The 19,306-nt window shown below is 46.1% G+C and overlaps 1 protein-coding gene across 1 annotated transcript; it reads left to right on the top strand.

Annotated features, from left to right (window-relative positions):
- The first annotated feature begins 8,691 nt into the window (after positions 1 to 8,691).
- Positions 8,692 to 18,504, top strand: RAB9B (RAB9B, member RAS oncogene family). The gene is made up of 3 exons (XM_029067864.1): positions 8,692 to 8,745; positions 12,495 to 12,570; positions 15,110 to 18,504. The coding sequence occupies exon 3, from the start codon at positions 15,162 to 15,164 to the stop codon at positions 15,765 to 15,767; it is 606 nt and encodes a 201-aa protein (XP_028923697.1). The 5' UTR covers positions 8,692 to 8,745; positions 12,495 to 12,570; positions 15,110 to 15,161; the 3' UTR covers positions 15,768 to 18,504.
- The last annotated feature ends 802 nt before the right edge of the window (positions 18,505 to 19,306 follow it).

Below are 19,306 nucleotides of genomic sequence, written 5' to 3'. Positions count from 1 at the left end.
CTTGGGACTTGGAGGGTTTCCATGATCTGAGAGCCACCTGCATCACTTTCTGCAGTGCTCAGGTGCCTTCCTTTGCACAACTGGCTATCCAGTGGAGTTTAAGCTTTCCTTCAATTTAGAACAACGGCAACCAATTGCCTTTCTAGTCTTCCCATGTGGAGACACTGCGGTAGAATCATTTTGACACTGCAGGCAAACTGAAATTGTAGCCGTAAGATTCAATTATGAGCGTTCTCCTTCTAAGTGAGTTAATGAAGTCTGTGGCTTAATCATTATGTTGTGAGTCTGAATTTTACCTAGGTATTGAAATGCTATCATTTGCCATTTCGGGAGCAATCTTCTAACGAAAGCATTCAACTCATGGGTGGGCCAGGAATGTGGGATGTACATCCATTTTCCTTTAAAACATGTCATAGAAAAGTAAGGCTTTATGCTATAATAGGCCAATGAGTAAATATTCTGTCTGGTGCCATTTTTAAGGGAATAGTAAAGTTAAGCAAACCAGTATAAAGAGAAGACTTGGAACGTAGGTAAAGAAACATGTAGGAAGTCTGGAAAGAACATAGACAATTAGCAAGTAACTGGACTTTATTAATTTACTATGTACTGACTGTCTTCAATAGGTTAAATACTCCCAAAAAGACTACCGGGGCCCTCTGGGAGTTTTACCATCTAAGGCTGCATCAACCCACAATGGACAACATTTCTCACTGTCAAACTCTAACACGGTCAGCATGGTATGGGGGTTTGGAGAAAGTGTTGATTGGTTCAGAGCAACAGAGACCCTGTGTTACTTTCAGTGTCATCAGCGAATAGTCTTCAGGTCAGAGGGACCGAATTTCTAGGTCAGTCTGCACTTCAGTTGAAACGACTCATTTTCCTTGTGATTATGAGATTCTTGGGGGATGTGTGATAAGATGCTATTTTCGTGCCTACCGGTACCTCTACCAGTAATGAACCTGAAAGAGGACGATAGGAAATTGGTCAGAGAGAGAACCCAGGGCTGGGTGGACCGACCGCCTCCCCTTGCACGCCCCCAACCATCCAGACCCTATTTGAGACATCTACATTGTGGTCAGTTGCAAAGTTCTGGACCCACCCTCTTAATAATAATGATAATGGTATTTTTTAAGCACTTACTATGCCCCCAGGGCCACTTCAAAGGTGCCCTGGTGAGTTGCAAGGGCAAGATTAGAGAAGTGGCATGGCCTAGTGGATAGAGCATGGCCCTGGGAGTCAGAAGACCTGAGTTCTAATACCGGCTCCAGCACCTGTCTGCTGTGCAATCTTGGGGACGTTACTTCACTTCTCTGTGCCTCAGTTACCTCATCTGTAAAATGGGGATTAAGAATGTGAGCCCTATGTGGGACAGGGACTGTGTTCAACCCTATTAATTTATATCTACCCTAGTACTTAGTACAATGCTTGGCACATAGTAGGCACTTAACAAATACCATAACAATAATAATAATAATAAGATAGGTCCCCAGTTTGCCCCCATGAGGCTTTGGCCATGGATGAGAGGAAGCCACCTGGTTACTGAATAATAATAATGGCATTTGTTAAGCACTTACTTTGTGCCAAGCATTGTTCTAAGCACTGGAGCCACCACTGTGTGGTATCAGGGACCAAAAAAGTAGAGCTAAGTCTTAGCTCCCCTTCCTGCTAGGATGCCCACAGAAGATACTCACAAATACCAGATGGACTTTTGCTGACTTGGAAGAAACAGACGTAGGTTACATTATTTGTGCAATGCAGGATACACAGAAAAACTCGTTGACCCTACCCAACGAGTATTGTACTGTCCCAAACTCTAGTATGGTGGTCTGCACACAATAAGCACTCAATAAATACGATTGACTGAATGAATGAATGAATGAAGAAGGAAAACCTCTCTAGCTGTGGCTATGATCCCCAGCAACCTCTTCAATGGCCCATCCGTCCATCCCTCAATAGCATGCAGTGCCAGTGCTTGGTCCTTCCCTCCCGGTACATCTCCTGCCACAGAGGGCTGGGGTTGGGATTAATGTCACAACAGGAGATGACAGATGCTTCCACTTCTGGGGGATTAAGGAACACAGTCCATCAGCACAATAGCAGATCATCATACTGAATTACAGACAAACTGAGTCCATTCCCATCTGGACAAACAACTTTTTCTCCTAAAATAGCACCTCCAAGATACCTCAAGACCCCATTGACTCCATCTCCTGTCAGTAACAGCTGTTACCGTCTTGATGGGGCAAGATGAGACTGCATCCCTACCTCAACATTTACATTTTCACCATTCTCCTGCATTATGGGCTAGAATATGGGTTTATTAAAGTAACAAATTGTAGCAAATCAGGGAGGGGCTCCACATGTCTTGAAGGACAGGGTTAGGATTCACGAGGCCCTTAATAAATATAAGAAGTGATCAGAAACAAACAGGTTGGGGTTCAGTAGGAAAAGCACAGGCAAGTACAATTTAGGGAGGAAAGTTCAAGATGTGTCATGGATAAGAAAAGCAGAAAAGGAACTGGGGGTCAGAGTGGGCCACTCTTTAAACATGTTATTTTGATTTTTTCTTTAAAAAAAGACAGTTTTTTTTTAAAAAAGCACCTGTTATTTTTTAAACTTTCTTTTGAAGTGTCTTATTGGGATTCCTAAGTAGGATTGTTGTGAGTAATCAGCACTCATTTGACTATCCTCTGTAATAATAATAATGATGTAATAATATAATTATATTAAGCACTGAGATAGAAATAATTATACTAAGCACTGGGATAGATACAATATAAGCAGATCAGACACAGAATTTGAAGAAGATGCTTCTGTTGGTGGGATATTACCCATTTGATGAATGCAGCTAAAAAAACCTTTGTCTGACTGAATCCCACTTTATTTTTGCTCTATTAGACTTTCCCAAGTACTTGATACAGTGCTCTGTACCCAATCCGCACTCAATAAATACCATTAACTGATTGATTGATTGAGTCTGCCATTTGGAGAAAAGTTTGCCTTGCAAGTGATGCTGGGGAAACTATTTGTGAAGTAATAATAATAATATAGTGGTTTTTGTTAAGAGCTTACTATGTGCAAAGAGCTGTACTAAGTGCTGGGGTAGATACAAGATAATCAGAATCCACATGAGGCTCATGGTCTAAATAGGAGTGAGAACAGATATTGACTCCCCAACGTTGCAGATGAAGGAACTGAGGCACAGAGAAATTAAGCAACTTGCCCAAGATCACAGAGCAGGTATGTGGCAGAGCCAGCATTAGAATCCAGATCGTCTGATTACCAAGCCCATGGTCTTTCCACTAAGGTATGCTGCTTCTCATCCTCTATAAAGTAAGATATATTTTATAAAGCATGTCCAATTTTCCCCTGTAGATAGGAAGTTAGATACTATTTCAGCCTTGTAATTATTATTATTATGTTTGTTAAGCACTTACTATGTGTTAAGCACTGTCCTAAGGACTGGGGTAGATACAAGTTAATCAGGTCAGACACAGTTCCTTTCCCATATGAGGTTCAGTCTAAACAGGGGAGAACAGATTTATAAAATCCCCATTTTATAAATGAGAAAGGTGAGGCACAGAGAAATTAAGTAATTTGCCCAAGGTCACGCAGCACACAAGTTGAAGACTTAAGATTAGAATCCAGATCCTCTGAGTCCCAGGTCTGTGCTCTTTGCATTAGGCCATGCTGCTCTGTCATGTCATCATGTAACCTGGTATGATGCTTGGTAACCCATTATCACCACGATCTGTACTCCTTATTCAGTTTTCTACTTTGTTTATTGATAATTCACTGCAAAACATACTGCCACAGTGGCAGAAGTATAGTGACAGCATTAAACTTGGTGTCCCTAATGAAACCTTTCATTTTAGGGAGGGAATCCCTGGTGCAGTCAGCTGCAAAAATCTCCATCTTCTTCAGGTGCTTTTTCAGTCTATAAGACTGGGCTGATTTTGTGAAGCTTTTCATCATCATCTGCATAATTTGTTGGCTTTGCGCCTTAAGAGCACAATCAGCAGCATTCAGAAGCTCCTGGATAACAATCTTTAAGACCTTCAACAATGCTTGTAGCCTGTTGAGTTGATGGAAGAGTTTCCTAGGGGACTGGAAACATGTTCTGACAGAAGCTACCAAGTCCTTTGTCTCATCCTCAAGCATGGAATGGCAGCATAGAAGAGGCTGAGGAGGATTGGCTATACTCTAGCCCCGTCGTGGGGAAAGTTGACTAGGGCACCTTCAATTCTGGCTTGACTCACCGCCTAACCACGGGGTCCTGAGATAGCCTTAGTTCTTGGGGAATTTCACAGGAGTTATCAGAGTTTTGTGTTCTGGACTCTGCAAATGAGAAGAATGAGGGAGATTTGGCATGGCAAGGCATAAAGCTATTATAAGAGTTAGGATGTGATGTGTGAGGAAAGGTTGAAACAGTTCACATAATTTAACCTTGAGACAAAACCCCCCCCCACATCTTAAAGAGTGACCTAGAGAGGACTTTCAGTAATAAGAAGGATTATATTCACAGAATAATGATTCTCTGATCTCCAGTCCCACTGAGTTCAAAAACAGAAGAAAGGTACCTCAATGGAAGTACCCAGGATTTAAATTAGATATAATTAAAAAGTGCCCTGGCACTGGAAGAATCTGTGATTGCTTAGGTGCAGTTCTTTTTGAAGGCAGGGGTATGTATACCTGAGATTAGATTTCAAGATCCCCTCCTTCCCTGAAATCCTTTGAAATTGCTGCAATTTAAGAGAAGTTCAGGCAGAAAGGGGCATTAGAAGGAAAATTGGGGAAGATGGGAAATCTGACAAACTTAGAAAATAAACCTCAGGACAGAAGAATGGCAAAAAGCAGAATGATGCAAAATTTATTCCTGGGCTTCTGTCAAGGCATTAACTCAACTTTTCAGTTTCTGTTTTCCACATCTCCTACCCAAACCCTCTCCCGGAGAAAGACAAAACACAATTAAACCCCTTCCCCGATGACCACACGATAGTTTTCCCTAAACCAGCACTTAATGCACTTAGTGCTGGAATTGGGCATGGAGACATTGCTTTAAAATGTTTTCAATTAGGCCCGATTCTGATTCTTTATGTTGTTAAGAGCTCCCATCCCCAGCACACAGACTTCCTAATCAGGGCACCGGCAACCGGGCTCCCATTGTGCAGGGTGGACAGCTGGATCCTGAGTACTTCACGAATGTTAAGGTGGAAACTCCAGGAAAGAAAGCTATGTTGGCATCTCTGGGACAAATTTCAGTTACTGTGTGTCCCCTCCACCCCGTGTGTGACAGGGATGTGTCTCAAAGGATTAGCTTTCATCTATCCACTTCAGCATTTAGTATACAGCGCTTACCACATAGTAAGTGTTTAATAAACAACATCTTCATCATTGTTTTTATTTATTGAACTTCATTCAGGCAATATTTATTGAATGTGTACTGTGTGCAAAGCACTATACTGAGGACTTGGAACAGTACAATATAACAGTAAACAGGAACATTCCCTACGCACAACGAGCTTACAGTCTAGAGGACATTAATATAAATTATAAATAAACTACAGATCTTGGTGATCTGAAGAAAGCAATAACGGAAAGTTTCTTTTGGTTTCCGTGGTAAGGCAGAGGGATGAAGGAGGTCGTTTGGGATTTTGCACAGTGGTTCGTGCAGAGTGGGGTGGGGGGATTCATACAGACCAGCTGAGGGAATTCTGCCAGATGTGAGCTCGTGGGCAGGGAATGTGTCTGATGTTATATTGTACTCTCCCAAGTGCTTAGTACAGTGTTTTGCACAAGTAAATGCTCAATATGATGATGATGATTATTATTATTGTGAGCTTCCCAAAGCCAGTGATCGGGTCTACCTACCCTATCATCCTCTTTCCTGAGTGCTTAGTACAGTGCTCTGTGCACGGTGAGTGCTCAATAAATTCATTCATTCAATCTTATTTATTGAGCACTTACTGTGCGCAGCACACTGTACTAAGCACTTGGAATGTACAATTCGGCAACAGATAGAGACAATCCCTGCCCAACAACGGGCTCATAGTCTAAAAGGGGGAGACAGACAGTAAAACAAAACAAGTAGTCAGGAATCAATAAATACTATTAAGTGGTTGATTAATGGCTAGAGTGGGAGTTGCGGCAATTTGGAGGCTTTCACCACCCCCTCTAGTCCCCCATGAGGGAGAGGGGAGGTGGAGAAGAGATGTTCATTCATTCATTCAATCGTATTTATTGAGTGCTTACTGTGCGCAGAGCACTGTAGTAAGCACTTGAGAGAGTACAGTACAGCAATTTATTCAATCGTATTTATTGAGCGCTTACTGTGTGCAAAGCGCTGTACTAAGCACTTGGAAGAGTACCATACAACATCAGACACATTCCCTGCCCACAACAAGCTTAGAGTCTAGAGTCGGGGAGACAGACATCAATACAGATAAATAGAAGTACGGATGTGTACGGAAGTGCTGTGGGGCTGGGAGGGGGGAAGAGCAAAGAGAGCAAGTTAGGGGGACGCAGAAGGGAGAGGGAGCTGAGGAAAAGTGGGGCTTAGTCTGGGAGGGCCTCTTGGAGGAGATGGGCCCGTTTAGACCTTGAGCCCGTCATTGGGCAGGGATGGTCGCTAACTGTGGCCAAAGTGTACATTCCAAGCGCCTAGTCCAGTGCCCTGCACCTAGTAAGCGCTCGATAAATACGATTGAATGAATGACAACCTCATGACCTTGGATCCTCCCCAGCACTTACAATGATGCTTGGCACATAGCGCTTCACAAATGCCACCATTATCAGAAGCAGCGTGGGGCTCAGTGGAAAGAGCCTGGGCTTGGGAGTCAGAGGTCATGGGTTTGAATCCCGGCTCTGCCACTTGCCAGCTGTGTGACTGTGGGCAAGTCACTTCACTTCTCTGGGCCTCAGTTACCTCATCTTTAAAGGTACCTCTTCCCTTCCCCTCCCCTCAGCACTGTGCTCGTCCGCTCACTAGTATATATTTTTATTACCCTATTTATTTTGTTAAAGAGATGTACATCCCCTTGATTCTATTTATTGCTATCGTTGTCTGTTTCCCCTGATTAGGCTGTAAGCCTGTCAGTGGGAAGGGACTGTCTCTCTCTGTTGCTGAATTGTACATCCCAAGCGCTTAGTACAGTGCTCTGCACATAGTAAGCGCTCAATAAATCCCTGCTCTGCCACTTGTCAGCTGTGTGACTGTGGGCAAGTCACTTCACTGTGCCTCAGTGACCTCATCTGTAAAATGGGGATGGAGACTGTGACCCTCATGTGAGACAACCCAATTACACTGTATCTCCCCCAGCGCTTAGAACAGGGCTCTGCACAGAGTAAGCGCTTAACAAATACCAGCATTATTATGGCTATTGAATGAATAAAATGGGGATTAACTGTGAGCCTCACGTGGGACAGCCCTATTACTCTGTATCTCCCCAGCGCTTAGAACAGTGTTCCGCACAGAATAAGCGCTTAACAGTACCAACATTATTACTATTGAATGAGTGAATAAAACGGGGATTAACTGTGAGCCTCACGTGGGACAGCCCTATTACTCTGTATCTCCCCAGTGCTTAGAACAGTGTTCCGCACAGAATAAGCGCTTACAAATACCAACATTATTATTATTACTGTCGAACGAATGCATGAATAAAATGGGGATTCACTGTGAGCCTCAGGTGGGACAAGCCCATTACCCTGTATGTCCCCCAGCGCTTAGAACAGTGCTGTGCACATATACCTCAGGTAGGACAAGCCCATTACCCTGTATGTCCCCCAGCGCTTAGAACAGTGCTGTGCACATAGTAAGCGCTTAACAAATACCAACATTATTATTATTATATTGAATGCATGAATAAAATGGGGATTCACTGTGAGCCTCAGGTGGGACAAGCCCATTACCCTGTATGTCCCCCAGCGCTTAGACCAGTGCTGTGCACATAGTAAGCGCTTAACAAATACCAACATTATTATTATATTGAATGCATGAATAAAATGGGGATTCACTGTGAGCCTCAGGTGGGACAAGCCCACTACCCTGTATGTCCCCCAGCGCTTAGACCAGTGCTGTGCACATAGTAAGCGCTTAACAAATACCAACATTATTATTATTATATTGAATGCATGAATAAAATGGGGATTCACTGTGAGCCTCAGGTGGGACAAGCCCACTACCCTCTATGTCCCCCAGCGCTTAGACCAGTGCTGTGCACATAGTAAGCGCTTAACAAATACCAACATTATTATTATTATATTGAATGACTGCATGAATAAAATGGGGATTTACTGTGAGCCTCAGGTGGGACAAGCCCATTACCCGGTATGTCCCCCCGCGCTTAGAACAGGGCTGCGCACAGAATAAGCGCCTAACGGTTACCAACATTATTATTAATAAAGGCATTGGGGAGGAGGATTCTGGGAGCGTCAGGGGGGGGCAGGGCGGCCCCCGAGGCGGGAGGCGCGGCGCGCGCCCGGCTGCCGGCGCGAGGACGGCCGCGCGCCGGGCGACGCAGGCCCCGCCCCCCCCGCGCGCGCGCACCTCCCCTCCCCCCCCGCCCTTCGGGCGCGTGCGCGGGACGTTGCGCGGCGACGGGCGCGCGCTTGGGGCAGCTGTCAGGCCGCCGAGGTCCGGCCGACACCTGCCCGACCTCGCTGAGGAGGAGGAGGAGGAGGAGGAGCGGCGGCGGCGGCGGCGGGTCCGGAGCGGAGAGGCCAGGCCGCGGACCGGCAGCGCGGGTAAGAAGCCCCGGGCCGGGAACGGCCGGCGGGGTGACGGCTGACCGCTGAGGGGGCCGCCGGAGGCTGAGCCGCCGGCCTGGGCAGTGCGCATGCGTGTAGGGTCCCGGGGGGGGGGGGGGCGCCCTGAGGTAACCGCCCCCCCCTCCCGACACCCTTTGCGACTGGCGCTGCCTTGGCCTGACTTCGGCCACGTTAGCATCAGTCCTCATCAGCATCCTAATAGCCGTGGGACTCGTTAAGCGCTTACTATCTGCTAAGCGCTGGGGGGGGGGGGCGATCCAAGGTGATGGGGTCGGCCCCCGTGGGGCGCCCCGTCTCCATCCCCATTTTACAGATGAGGTCACTGAGGCCCAGAGAAGAAGAATGATAGTGAGTGATGGTATCGGTTAAGCGCTTCCTGTGTGCCAAGCACTGTTCTAAGCGCTGGGGGAGATGCAAGGGGATGGGGTTGGCCCCCGAGGGGCGCCCAGTCTTCATCCCCATTTTACAGATGAGGTCACTGAGGTACAAAGAAGAAGAATGATAGTGATGGTATTGGTTAAGCGCTTACTATGTGCCAAGCCCTGCTCTAAGCGCTGGGGAGAGATCCAAGTTGATGGGGTTGGTCCCTGTGGGGCGCCCAGTCTTCATCCCCATTTTACAGATGAAGTCACTGAGGTACAAAGAAGAAGAATGATAGTGATGGTATTGGCTAATAATAATGTTGGTATTTGTTAAGCACTTACTATGTGCAGAGCTCTTCTAAGTGCTGGGGGAGATACAGGGTAATCAGGTTGTCCCACATGAGGCTCACAGTCTTAATACCCATTTTACAGATGAGGTCACTGAGGCACAGAGGTTAAGCACTTGCTATGTGCCAAGCCCTGCTCTAAGCTCTGGGGGGGAGATCCAAGGTGATGGGGTCGGCCCCCCGTGGGGCGCCCAGTCTTCATCCCCATTTTACAGATGAGGTCACTGAGGCCCAGAGAAGAAGAATGACAGTGATGGTATCGGTTAAGCGCTTACTGTGTGCCAAGCACCATTCTAAGCTCTGGGGGGAGATCCAAGGTGATCAAGTTGACCCCTGTGGGGCGCCCAGTCTTCATCCCCATTTTACGGATGAGGTCACTGAGGCCCAGAGAAGAAGAATTATAGTGATAGCATCAGTTAAACCCTTACTGTGTGCCAAGCACTGTTCTAAGCGCTGGGGTAGTCTTAATCTCCATTTTCCAGATGAGGTAACTGAGGCACACAGAAGAATAATAGTGATGGTAGACTGTGAGCCCGTTGTTGGGCAGGGATTGTCTCTATCTATTGCCCAATTGTACATTCCAAGTGCTTAGTACAGTGCTCTGCACATAGCGCTCAATAAATACGATTGAATGAATGGTTAAGCGCTTACTGTGTGCCAAGCACTGTTTGAAGCACTGGAGTAGACAGTCTTAATCCCCATTTTCCAGGTGAGGTAACTGAGGCACAGAGAATAATAATAATAATGATGGTATTTGTTAACCACTTACTGTGTGCCCAGCACTGCTCTAAGCGCTGGGGGGAGATACAGGGTAATCAGCTTGTCCCATGTGGGGCTCACAGTCTTCATCCCCATTTTCCAGATGAGGTACCTGAGGCACAAAGAAGTGAAGCGACTTGTCCAAGGTCACAAAGCTGACAGGTGGAGGAGCTGGGATTAGAACCCATGTCCTCTGACTCCCAAACCCGGGCTCTTTAATAATAATAATAATGTTGGTATTTGTTAAGCGCTTACTTTGTGCCGAGCACTGTTCTAAGCGCTGGGGTAGACACAGGGGAATCAGGTTGTCCCACGTGGGGCTCACAGTCTTAATCCCCATTTTACAGATGAGGTAACTGAGGCACAGAGAAGTTAAGTGACTTGCCCAAAGTCACACAGCTGACAAGTGGCCGATCCGGGATTCGAACCCATGACCTCTGACTCCAAAGCCCGTGCTCTTTCCACTGAGCCACGCTGCTTCTCTAATTTTCTTTTCTTTGTTCTAAATTGTCAGCTGCTGATTGCCACAGGCTGATGTTAGGAATGAAATCTTGTCACAGAAATGGCCCTCCTATCATTCACAGGGACCGGCGACCATTTTTCATGGAGGGTTGTATAGAGGCTAAAGTGACATAAAGCATGGCCTAGTGACAAGAGCATGGGCTTTGGAGTCAGAGGACGTGGGTTCTAATCCCTGCTCCACCACATGTCTGCTGTGTGACCTTAGGCAAGTCACTTCACTTCTCCGTGCCTCAGTTACCTCACCTGTAAAATGGGGATTGAGACCGTGAGCCCCATGTAGGACGGGGACGCTGTCCAACCTGATTGCCTTGTATCTACGTCAGCGTAATAATAATGGTATTTGTTAAGCGCTTACTATGTGCCAAGCACTGTTCTAACTCAGCGCTGGGCACTGTTCTAAGTGCATGTACCTCAGCGCTTAGAACAGTGCTTGGCACTTAGTAAGTGCTTAACGAATACCATGATTATTATTATTATTCCTATCATGATGGTTATTCCTCTGTCCCACACGCTCCCGCCTTGTCCGCATGTCATCCCAGCCTATTTCCACCAACTGGCCCCGGGTGAGACGAAGGGGATGGCGGTGGGCACGGGGCAGGACCAGGTCACCGTCCGATGTGGCGTCAGTGCAGCCCCTCCCCGTGAAGCGGATTGCTGAAGGAGAATTGGGGCGTGGTTTGTGCAAATGGGGTCCTCGTTGGGCAAGCCGAAGCCGTGCCACATGCGGAAGGGATGCCAGACTGCTTTTTCGGCCACGGCATTTGGTCCCTCAGCATGGGTTTCGTCGACAGCCCGTCAAACTCTGCAAAATGAGTTGCTTTGCCACAAAGCTGGTTTTGTCTTTTTTCCCAAAGCACCAGATTTTGTAATTTGCCTACAGGATACCAGATTCAAGGAACATATGGCCCGCATGAGAATGTCTGTCTATCCCAAAGAAAGTACCCCCAGTTTCCACCCGATGCCGGAATCTCCCTGCTGTGCAGCGTATTCTTTCCGACAACAGTACATAACATTCGTACAGGATGCTTGCCAGCTCACTTATTGGCTACTTGAAAAGAATCACATTTCGTGATGCCAAGGAGATAGACTGGCCCATGACCCTGTAACCCAGCCAATAAAGGGTTTGATTTTTTTCCCACACATACATTTAAGTTTTTCCCCGATCCCCCCTTTGACTACTTGTTGAAATCCTGCTATCTGTTTATGTTTGTTCCCTTTATTGGAGCCACTCAAGTTAGTGGCGTTTTAAAGTGCATCTCTCTCTTCTGGCTAAACATAATGTACTGTAGCAGAGGGAGTAAGGTTCCCAGGGAGATATGAAATCAAGAGAGCTCCCGATCTGGAAAAAGAAAAAGATGAAATAGGACCGTTTTTGTAAGTGAAGACCGGGAAACTTCCACTGATGCTCAACAAGAACGCTAGCAACTGAGCTTCATCCCAAAATCCTCCAGATGAGAACCATAATTTTTAATCCTTGGGTCAGTCTCTACCACGGCGAGGGTATTGGAGTAATTTAGAAATAGTATCATTCAAATCAATGGTATTTATTAAGTGCTTACTGTGTGCAGAGCACTGTACTCAGCGCTTGGGAAAGTATACTACAACCAAGTTGGTAGACACTTTCTCTGCCCAAAGGAGTTTACAGTCTACAGGGGCAGATGCGTGTTTTAGGATGGTGATTTGGCTATCACGTTTTTGTTTTTTTCCTGTTTTTCCCCATTTCTGTTTTTTACAGTGCATTTATTGTTGGTGAAAAGACTGGAGAAGAGAGCCAACCAATCATAAATCATCTGTGTACTCAAACAGAACAGGTAAAGCATAGAGTCCCTTGTGTGTTCTTGCAGTCCATTAAGACACTCACTGTCCTCGGAGTAGGTTCAGTTCAGAATATTTGAATTGTACATCCACTCCATTCTGGGATCTTCTCCTGGGCGCAGCCACCACAGAGAAATAAAAGCACTTTAGTTTGGGTGTTTGGGCTGCCAAGAGTTTGCTAGGAACCTGAGCTCACGTAGGTCACGGTTACCAGGCATCTTGTTGTGGTGGCAGAGTTCTTACTTCCTCTTGTTCCTTTTTTAGTGGCACTGTAATATAATAAAGAAATATGCCGGCAGCTATTTCATCTCCATCTGAAAGAAATAGGAGTCAACACGAGGGAGCTGCAAAGACAGCAAAATGAATGCGTAACATAAAATCACAGACTCTGGGATTGGGAAGGACCTGGATGATTCTGTGGGAAAGGAATGCCTATGGAGGATATAGAAAGTTCGTCAGTTTAAGAGAATGTGGTCATGCTTAGTGATTTAAGGTCTCGAATGAGAAATGAAGTCACACTTTTGCACATTGGCAGCATTCTGCCTTCAAGCAGTAGAAGCAGCATGGCCTAGTGGATAAAGTCCAGACCTGGGAACCAGAGGACCAGGGTTCTCATCCTGGCCCTTCTACTTGCCTGCTGTGTGACCTTGGGCAAGTCACTTAACTGCTCTGTGCTTCAGTATCCTCAGTGGCAAAATGGGGATCCAGTACCTGTTGTTAATAATAATAGTGGTATTTGTTAAGCGCTTACTGAGTGCCACTGGGGTAGATACAAGGTAATCAGGTTGTCCCACTTGGGGCTCACATTCTTAATCTCCCTTTTACAGATGAGATACTGAGGCACAGAGAAGTTAAGTGACTTGCCCAAAGTCACATAGCTGACCGGTAGCAGAACCGGGATTAGAACCCACGACCTCTGACTCCCAAGCCCTTGCTCTTTCCGCTAAGCCACACTGCTTCCACCTGTTCTCCCTCATACTTAAACTGTGAGCCCCATGTGGGACAGGAACTGTATCCAGCCTGATTAACTTATATCTACTCCAGCACTTGGAACAGTGCTTGATACATAGTCGGCTCGTTAACAAATTGCATTTAAAAAATGCAGAATGTATCCTCTAATAACCCTGGGCAGATAAGACACCTGTATCTCATGGAGAAAAAGCCCCCATTGGAAATGAGAGGGGGGGAACCTGTTTTTTGGTAACATATAAGGTTTTAGGTCAGCTCTTAGGCCCCCTGATATGCTTTAACTTTATTTGACAGGTGGCCTCTTTAACATACAGAATATTGGACAGTTTTCTTGTTTCTGCCTGTCTACTTGTTTTGTTTTGTTGTCTGTCTCCCCGCTTCTAGACTGTGAGCCCGTTGTTGGGAAGGGATTGTTCCTATCTGCTGCCAAATTGTACTTTCCAAGCGCTCAGTACAGTGCTCTACACACAGTAAGCACTCAATAAATATGATTGAATGAATTGAATGAATGAATTTTCTTGGTCAAATTATTTCCCCATTGCTCTATGTATATGTATTTCTCTCGTTTAGTTTGTAAGCAATTTTTCTAGTGGTATTTGTTACGCGCTTAATTTCGTGTGAGGCATTCTACTAAGCGCTGGGGTAGTTACAAGCTAATCAGGTTGAACACAATCCATGTCCTACCTGGGGCTCACGTAGTAATCTCCATTTTAAGGATTGAGGTAACTGATGCTCAGAGAAGTGACTTGTCTGAGGTCACTCACCAGACACCTGGCAGAGCCGGGATTAAGACCCAGGTCCTTTTGACTCCCGGGCCCTTGCTCTATCCCCTAGACCATGCAGCTTCTCAACTGTGGGCCAGCAATGACGTCTTAACTAAATCTTCCATAAGCACCTCAGTGCTGAGCATGGCGCTTACTATCAATGATAATAACAATGAATTAAAGCCCTCTGCAGAATCCCAGGTATTGTTACTATTACTCTGTGGTAGACCTAGGGGTCCAGCTCAGTCCAGAACCTCAAACTCACCCTCGAACCACCCAGATTGGACCCAAGCCACCAAATGGGCTCCAGCTCCTTGGGTTCCTCTGTGCTGGAGCCAGACCGCTCCTATCCAGAGGGGACTTCAAGGGCTTTCCTCAGCCCATGCCCAGACTGTAAGTTTGCTGTGAGCAGGGAATGTGTCTACCACTTCTGTTATATTTCGTCTCTCGCAGGTGCTTAGTTCAGTTCTCTGCACACAGTAAACACAGTAATTACTATTGAATGACGATTGATTGATTGATCCTTAGGGTTAGGCCAGAGAGAGGTATACCTCCAGAGGCCAGAGGCCCTTTTGTTGAAAGTGATGGGGTGAGTGTGGTGCTTTAACAACTGCAAGAAAGTCAGCAGGTGCTTCTCTTTCTCATGAAGCGATTGTTTTCTTCCGCTAAGACCGCCGTCGTATGGGGGTGTTAAATGATAACGTCTCTCCAGGTAATCTGGAATAAAATGGAGGTCTGACTTGATTGCACTTTGTTCAGGCGTAACTATGTCCCCCTCTTGCTGACTTTTTTTCCTTTCTAGATTGATTCTCTTGGTCCCAGGATCCTCTCCCCAACCCCTTGGCACTGCTACAATGAGCGGGAAGTCACTGCTCTTGAAGGTCATCCTCTTGGGAGATGGTGGAGTCGGCAAAAGCTCCCTCATGAACCGCTACGTGACCAATAAGTTCGACTCGCAGGCGTTCCACACCATAGGCGTGGAGTTCTTAAACCGCGATCTGGAGGTGGATGGACGCTTTGTGACCCTGCAGATCTGGGACACTGCGGGACAGGAACGGTTCAAGAGCCTACGGACTCCGTTCTACAGGGGAGCCGACTGCTGCCTCTTGACCTTTAGTGTGGATGACCGCCAGAGCTTTGAGAACCTGGGCAACTGGCAGAAAGAGTTTGTTTATTATGCAGATGTGAAGGACCCTGACCACTTCCCCTTTGTCGTGCTGGGGAACAAGGTTGACAAAACGGAGAGGCAGGTGACCACGGAGGAGGCCAAAGCTTGGTGCATGGAGAACGGGGACTACCCTTATCTGGAAACAAGTGCCAAAGATGACACCAACGTGGCCGTGGCCTTTGAAGAAGCCGTCCGGCAGGTGTTAGCGGTGGAAGAGCAACTGGAGCACTGCATGCTGGGACACACGATTGACCTGCACAGCAGTTCCAAAACCGGATCTTCGTGCTGTTAGGAATAGGAGCCACTCAAGAAGTACATACCCCAACCTGGCATCCTTCAGTGCAGGGGCAAATGATTCTCGGGCGCTTTCAACATCCGGAGTGTCTAGGGGCGAGGTGATAGGCAATGCTGTGGACTGGAAGCGGTAACCACTCAGGTTGGAGTCAGAAGGTTGAAGGATAAAGCTTTAAAGGGGTCAAGTCTCAAGGGTATTGCCATGTGGCTTCTATTCCCCTTCCTGCGGGCACCAAGGACTTCATAAAAGATTTGGCTCCTGAGACAAGTTAGTGTCTACACTGAAGAAAGCCAGAATCATCCATGACAAATGAGGCTTTTAGCAGCCTGAAGGTGGTAAAGAGCCAGAGGTATTCTCCATAACATTTCCTTAGTGCACTGGAAAATGATAGCATCCAACGTTGCTAAGCAGTGTCTGACATTACTGCGTAGGAAAGACCAGATTCTTTTGCCGTGGGATAGCACAAATAACCCCAAACAAGAAGGGATTAGCCTTGAATGATTAGGAAGCTGTGAGGGGGCTGCAGGTTTGTAAAAATGTGCCGCCTTGTTAAAGTCCCTGGGGTTAGAATCTCGCTGCTTCTCTGAGCTCTAAGAAAACCACCTCAAATGAGACTTCTTTCCGGGAAACAGAAAACGACACTGGAAATGTGGTAGGGCATTTGTCAGAGAAATAGTTAATGGATCCTTTTTCAATATTCCTACCTTTGGCGATGTGGTTGTTCTGTTTTTACTTCATACGTTTAGTTTTACAGTGTGGGGATATCGCTTCTCTGACCACCTTCCATTAGCTGGCAAGCTCAGAACAAAGTAGGTAGTGTCCACACCTCTGGCAGAGGCTCATCGTCTATGGCTTTGATGACCTTTTGTCCGCATCACCTACCTCTCGGGGGGGACTCACTTTGCTAGCTAAACAGGGCGGGTTTTAGAATGACACTGGGTACTACTGAAACTTTGCCACATTTGACACTGCCACTATTGAATTCTGTTCCTGTGGCATGACAGGCTTGAGCCACGGAGAGGGTACTCTAAATTCTCACCATCTGCAGTGGCCTCAAACTGGTCATCTGTCAGTCTTAAAAAGCTTCAGTCTCCTTTTAGGCTTTGCAGGGTGGTTGGGGGGGGGTGTGTGTGTGTGTGGAGTCCAGAGCTGTGAACCATCATAATGTGTGCTAATGGAAACATTGTGAACAGTAATTATAAAAACACAACAGGATTTGCCATTTCAGGTGGCTGCTAAATCACAAGGTACGGATTGAGAGCCTGCAGCTCGAGGTCGAGTCCTTGCCAGTCCTTCCTATGTCCCGCGCAACCTCGGGGTGTCTGTGATTCTATTCTGGGGGCAGTGAATGTTCCAAAGGGGCACCTATGGAGGGCCGTCGCTGAGTGGGTTCTCATCAGCCTTTCAGAGGCCAAGGACTCTTAGCCACAAGCTGAGGGGCGGGGGCGGGGGAGCTTCCAAGACCCCCCACTTCCTGGTCAGTGGAAGGGAGGGGACCACCCACCGAGCCTGAACCTCTCCCAAGACTCTAGGGTTCCGGGATCCAGTTGGACTAGAGGCCAGAAGTAGAATCGGGCCCCAGAGCTCTTCAGTCTTCTAGACCGCCAAAATCCAGACCTAGATTTCCAGTCCCATGACCTGTTTATAGCAGCCGTGGTACGGTGAAAATCCCAAAGGGCCCATCGGAACTATGACGTGTGAAGCTCATGGAACATAGGGCCACCTATTCAAATTTTTTCTCTGCTTATGAGAATCTCCGTTTGGAGGTTTTGCCTGTGAATGGGTTCTTATCCCCTCACTAAGGGAATAGGCTCTATGTTGTGGTTATGTGACTGAAAGTCACGTGAGTCTGGTATTTTCAGGGCTGCTTCCCATCCAGGACAAATGTTTATCACATTTCAGGTCATCTGGAGCCCTAGCCATTGGCCACCCCAGATTTCTTGCCAAAACCCTACGTGATCCCTTAATGGAGGCCCTTACCCACTGTCAAAGCAGTGAGTGGTCCTTGGGATGAGAGATGCACAGCAGAATGCTGACATGTAGTTTGTGTGATGCACAACAAGCCCAAAGCCTGCGGGTCCTCAGTGCCTGGATCCAAGCCAAGAGGTGGGAGGAGGTGGTAGACCTTAACCTTGGAAAGTCTGGGACAGTGTTTTCATTGAAGGGCTTTTTGTTTTTGTTTTTTTAATGAGCGCATTTTGGGGAGAGGTTTTTAATTAGGACCGTGTACAGGGTTTTGTTTTTTTTTAGTGGTCCATTGAAAACAGAGCCTAGTATTTTTATTTAATTCCTTGTATTTTATCAGACACATACTCCAGAAGCTTCAGATTAATAACGTTTTCAATGAGATGTTGAATTCAGTTAACATGTCTGCTTTTGCCTTCTCTGTCATGGGACAGTGCACATTCCTGTTGTTGCAGGTGCTGCTAGAAGTCTTGAAACTGTGTATGAAGTGTTTTGATTCAATTATTAAAGCTCATCTGTGTTAAGGTGAATTCAAGAAAAACTTGATTTTTGTCACATTTTGAAGAACAAATGACAGTGAAAATCTTACCAGGATTTTATTCTCTGAGAAGCTGCTGCAAGGACTCTTTATCTTCACAGGAGAGACTTAACTGTTCAGGTTTAATATTGTTTTGGGGGAGGCAGCTTTGGGAATTTGAAGGGCTCAGAGTGGTGCCTTGTCCCCCGTTTATTTTATTGACATTAAAAGTAAATCGCTATTCACATGTAAGAACATTTCTCTGCTTTTTTTTCTTTAATAAGCAAATTCATAGTGGCATTTCCTCCTAGGTCCTAGTCAAATGTTCTTGAACATTTGGTGTTTGCAGAGAACTGTATTAAACGCTTGGGAGAGTACAATAGAATGAGAAAACAAGATTCTTGTTGCAAATGAGCAAAATCAATCAGTCGTATTTATTGAGTGCTTACTCTATGCGGTGCACTGTACTAAGTGCTTTGGAGTATACAATATAACAGAGTTAGGAGACACATTCCCTGCCTACATCAAGCTTACAGTCCAGCGGGCACAACGTTTAGAGTATCAGAGGAGCAGTCTGGAATTCACTTCTCAGTTGTTCCCTTTGCCTTCCACTGCTAAGAATATTGCATCAAAATTACAAAAGGATTGTTGTACTATGAAGTTGGACCACCTTTTGATAAATAAAAATCATATCTGTTTAACTGCCCAGAATCCTTTCTGCCAGAAAAGATTCAAAACCCCTCGGCTTCCCCACATCTATGGGGAAATTGAAGTTTCATGAAAGTTCACTTCTTCAAGATGTGCTGTTTTCCATTACAGTCATTTGTGTAGCTGAGTGAAAGGATGATTCGTGAATATTATTATTTAATATTCACTATTATTTAATAAATATTTTTCTGATCAAACCACCGATGAGCCCCAGGTTTTAAGTTGAGATTGATCATGCCTTCCGGAACTGCTGTTTAAACTAGTTTCGAATCTCTTGAGAACGGAATAAATTACCGAAATCTAAAATGGCCAGTGAAGCTGATAGAATATTTGAGCAGTTTGCACA

The sequence above is a fragment of the Ornithorhynchus anatinus genome, chromosome 6 (genome assembly GCF_004115215.2).
Source record: "Ornithorhynchus anatinus isolate Pmale09 chromosome 6, mOrnAna1.pri.v4, whole genome shotgun sequence".
Lineage (NCBI taxonomy): Eukaryota > Metazoa > Chordata > Mammalia > Monotremata > Ornithorhynchidae > Ornithorhynchus > Ornithorhynchus anatinus.
This window is presented reverse-complemented; position numbering and strand designations above follow the sequence as displayed.

What these genes read in the sequence shown, in the direction of transcription:
- RAB9B (XM_029067864.1), top strand. Translation starts at nt 15,162, where the DNA reads ATGAGCGGGAAGTCACTGCTCTTGAAGGTCATCCTCTTGGGAGATGGT.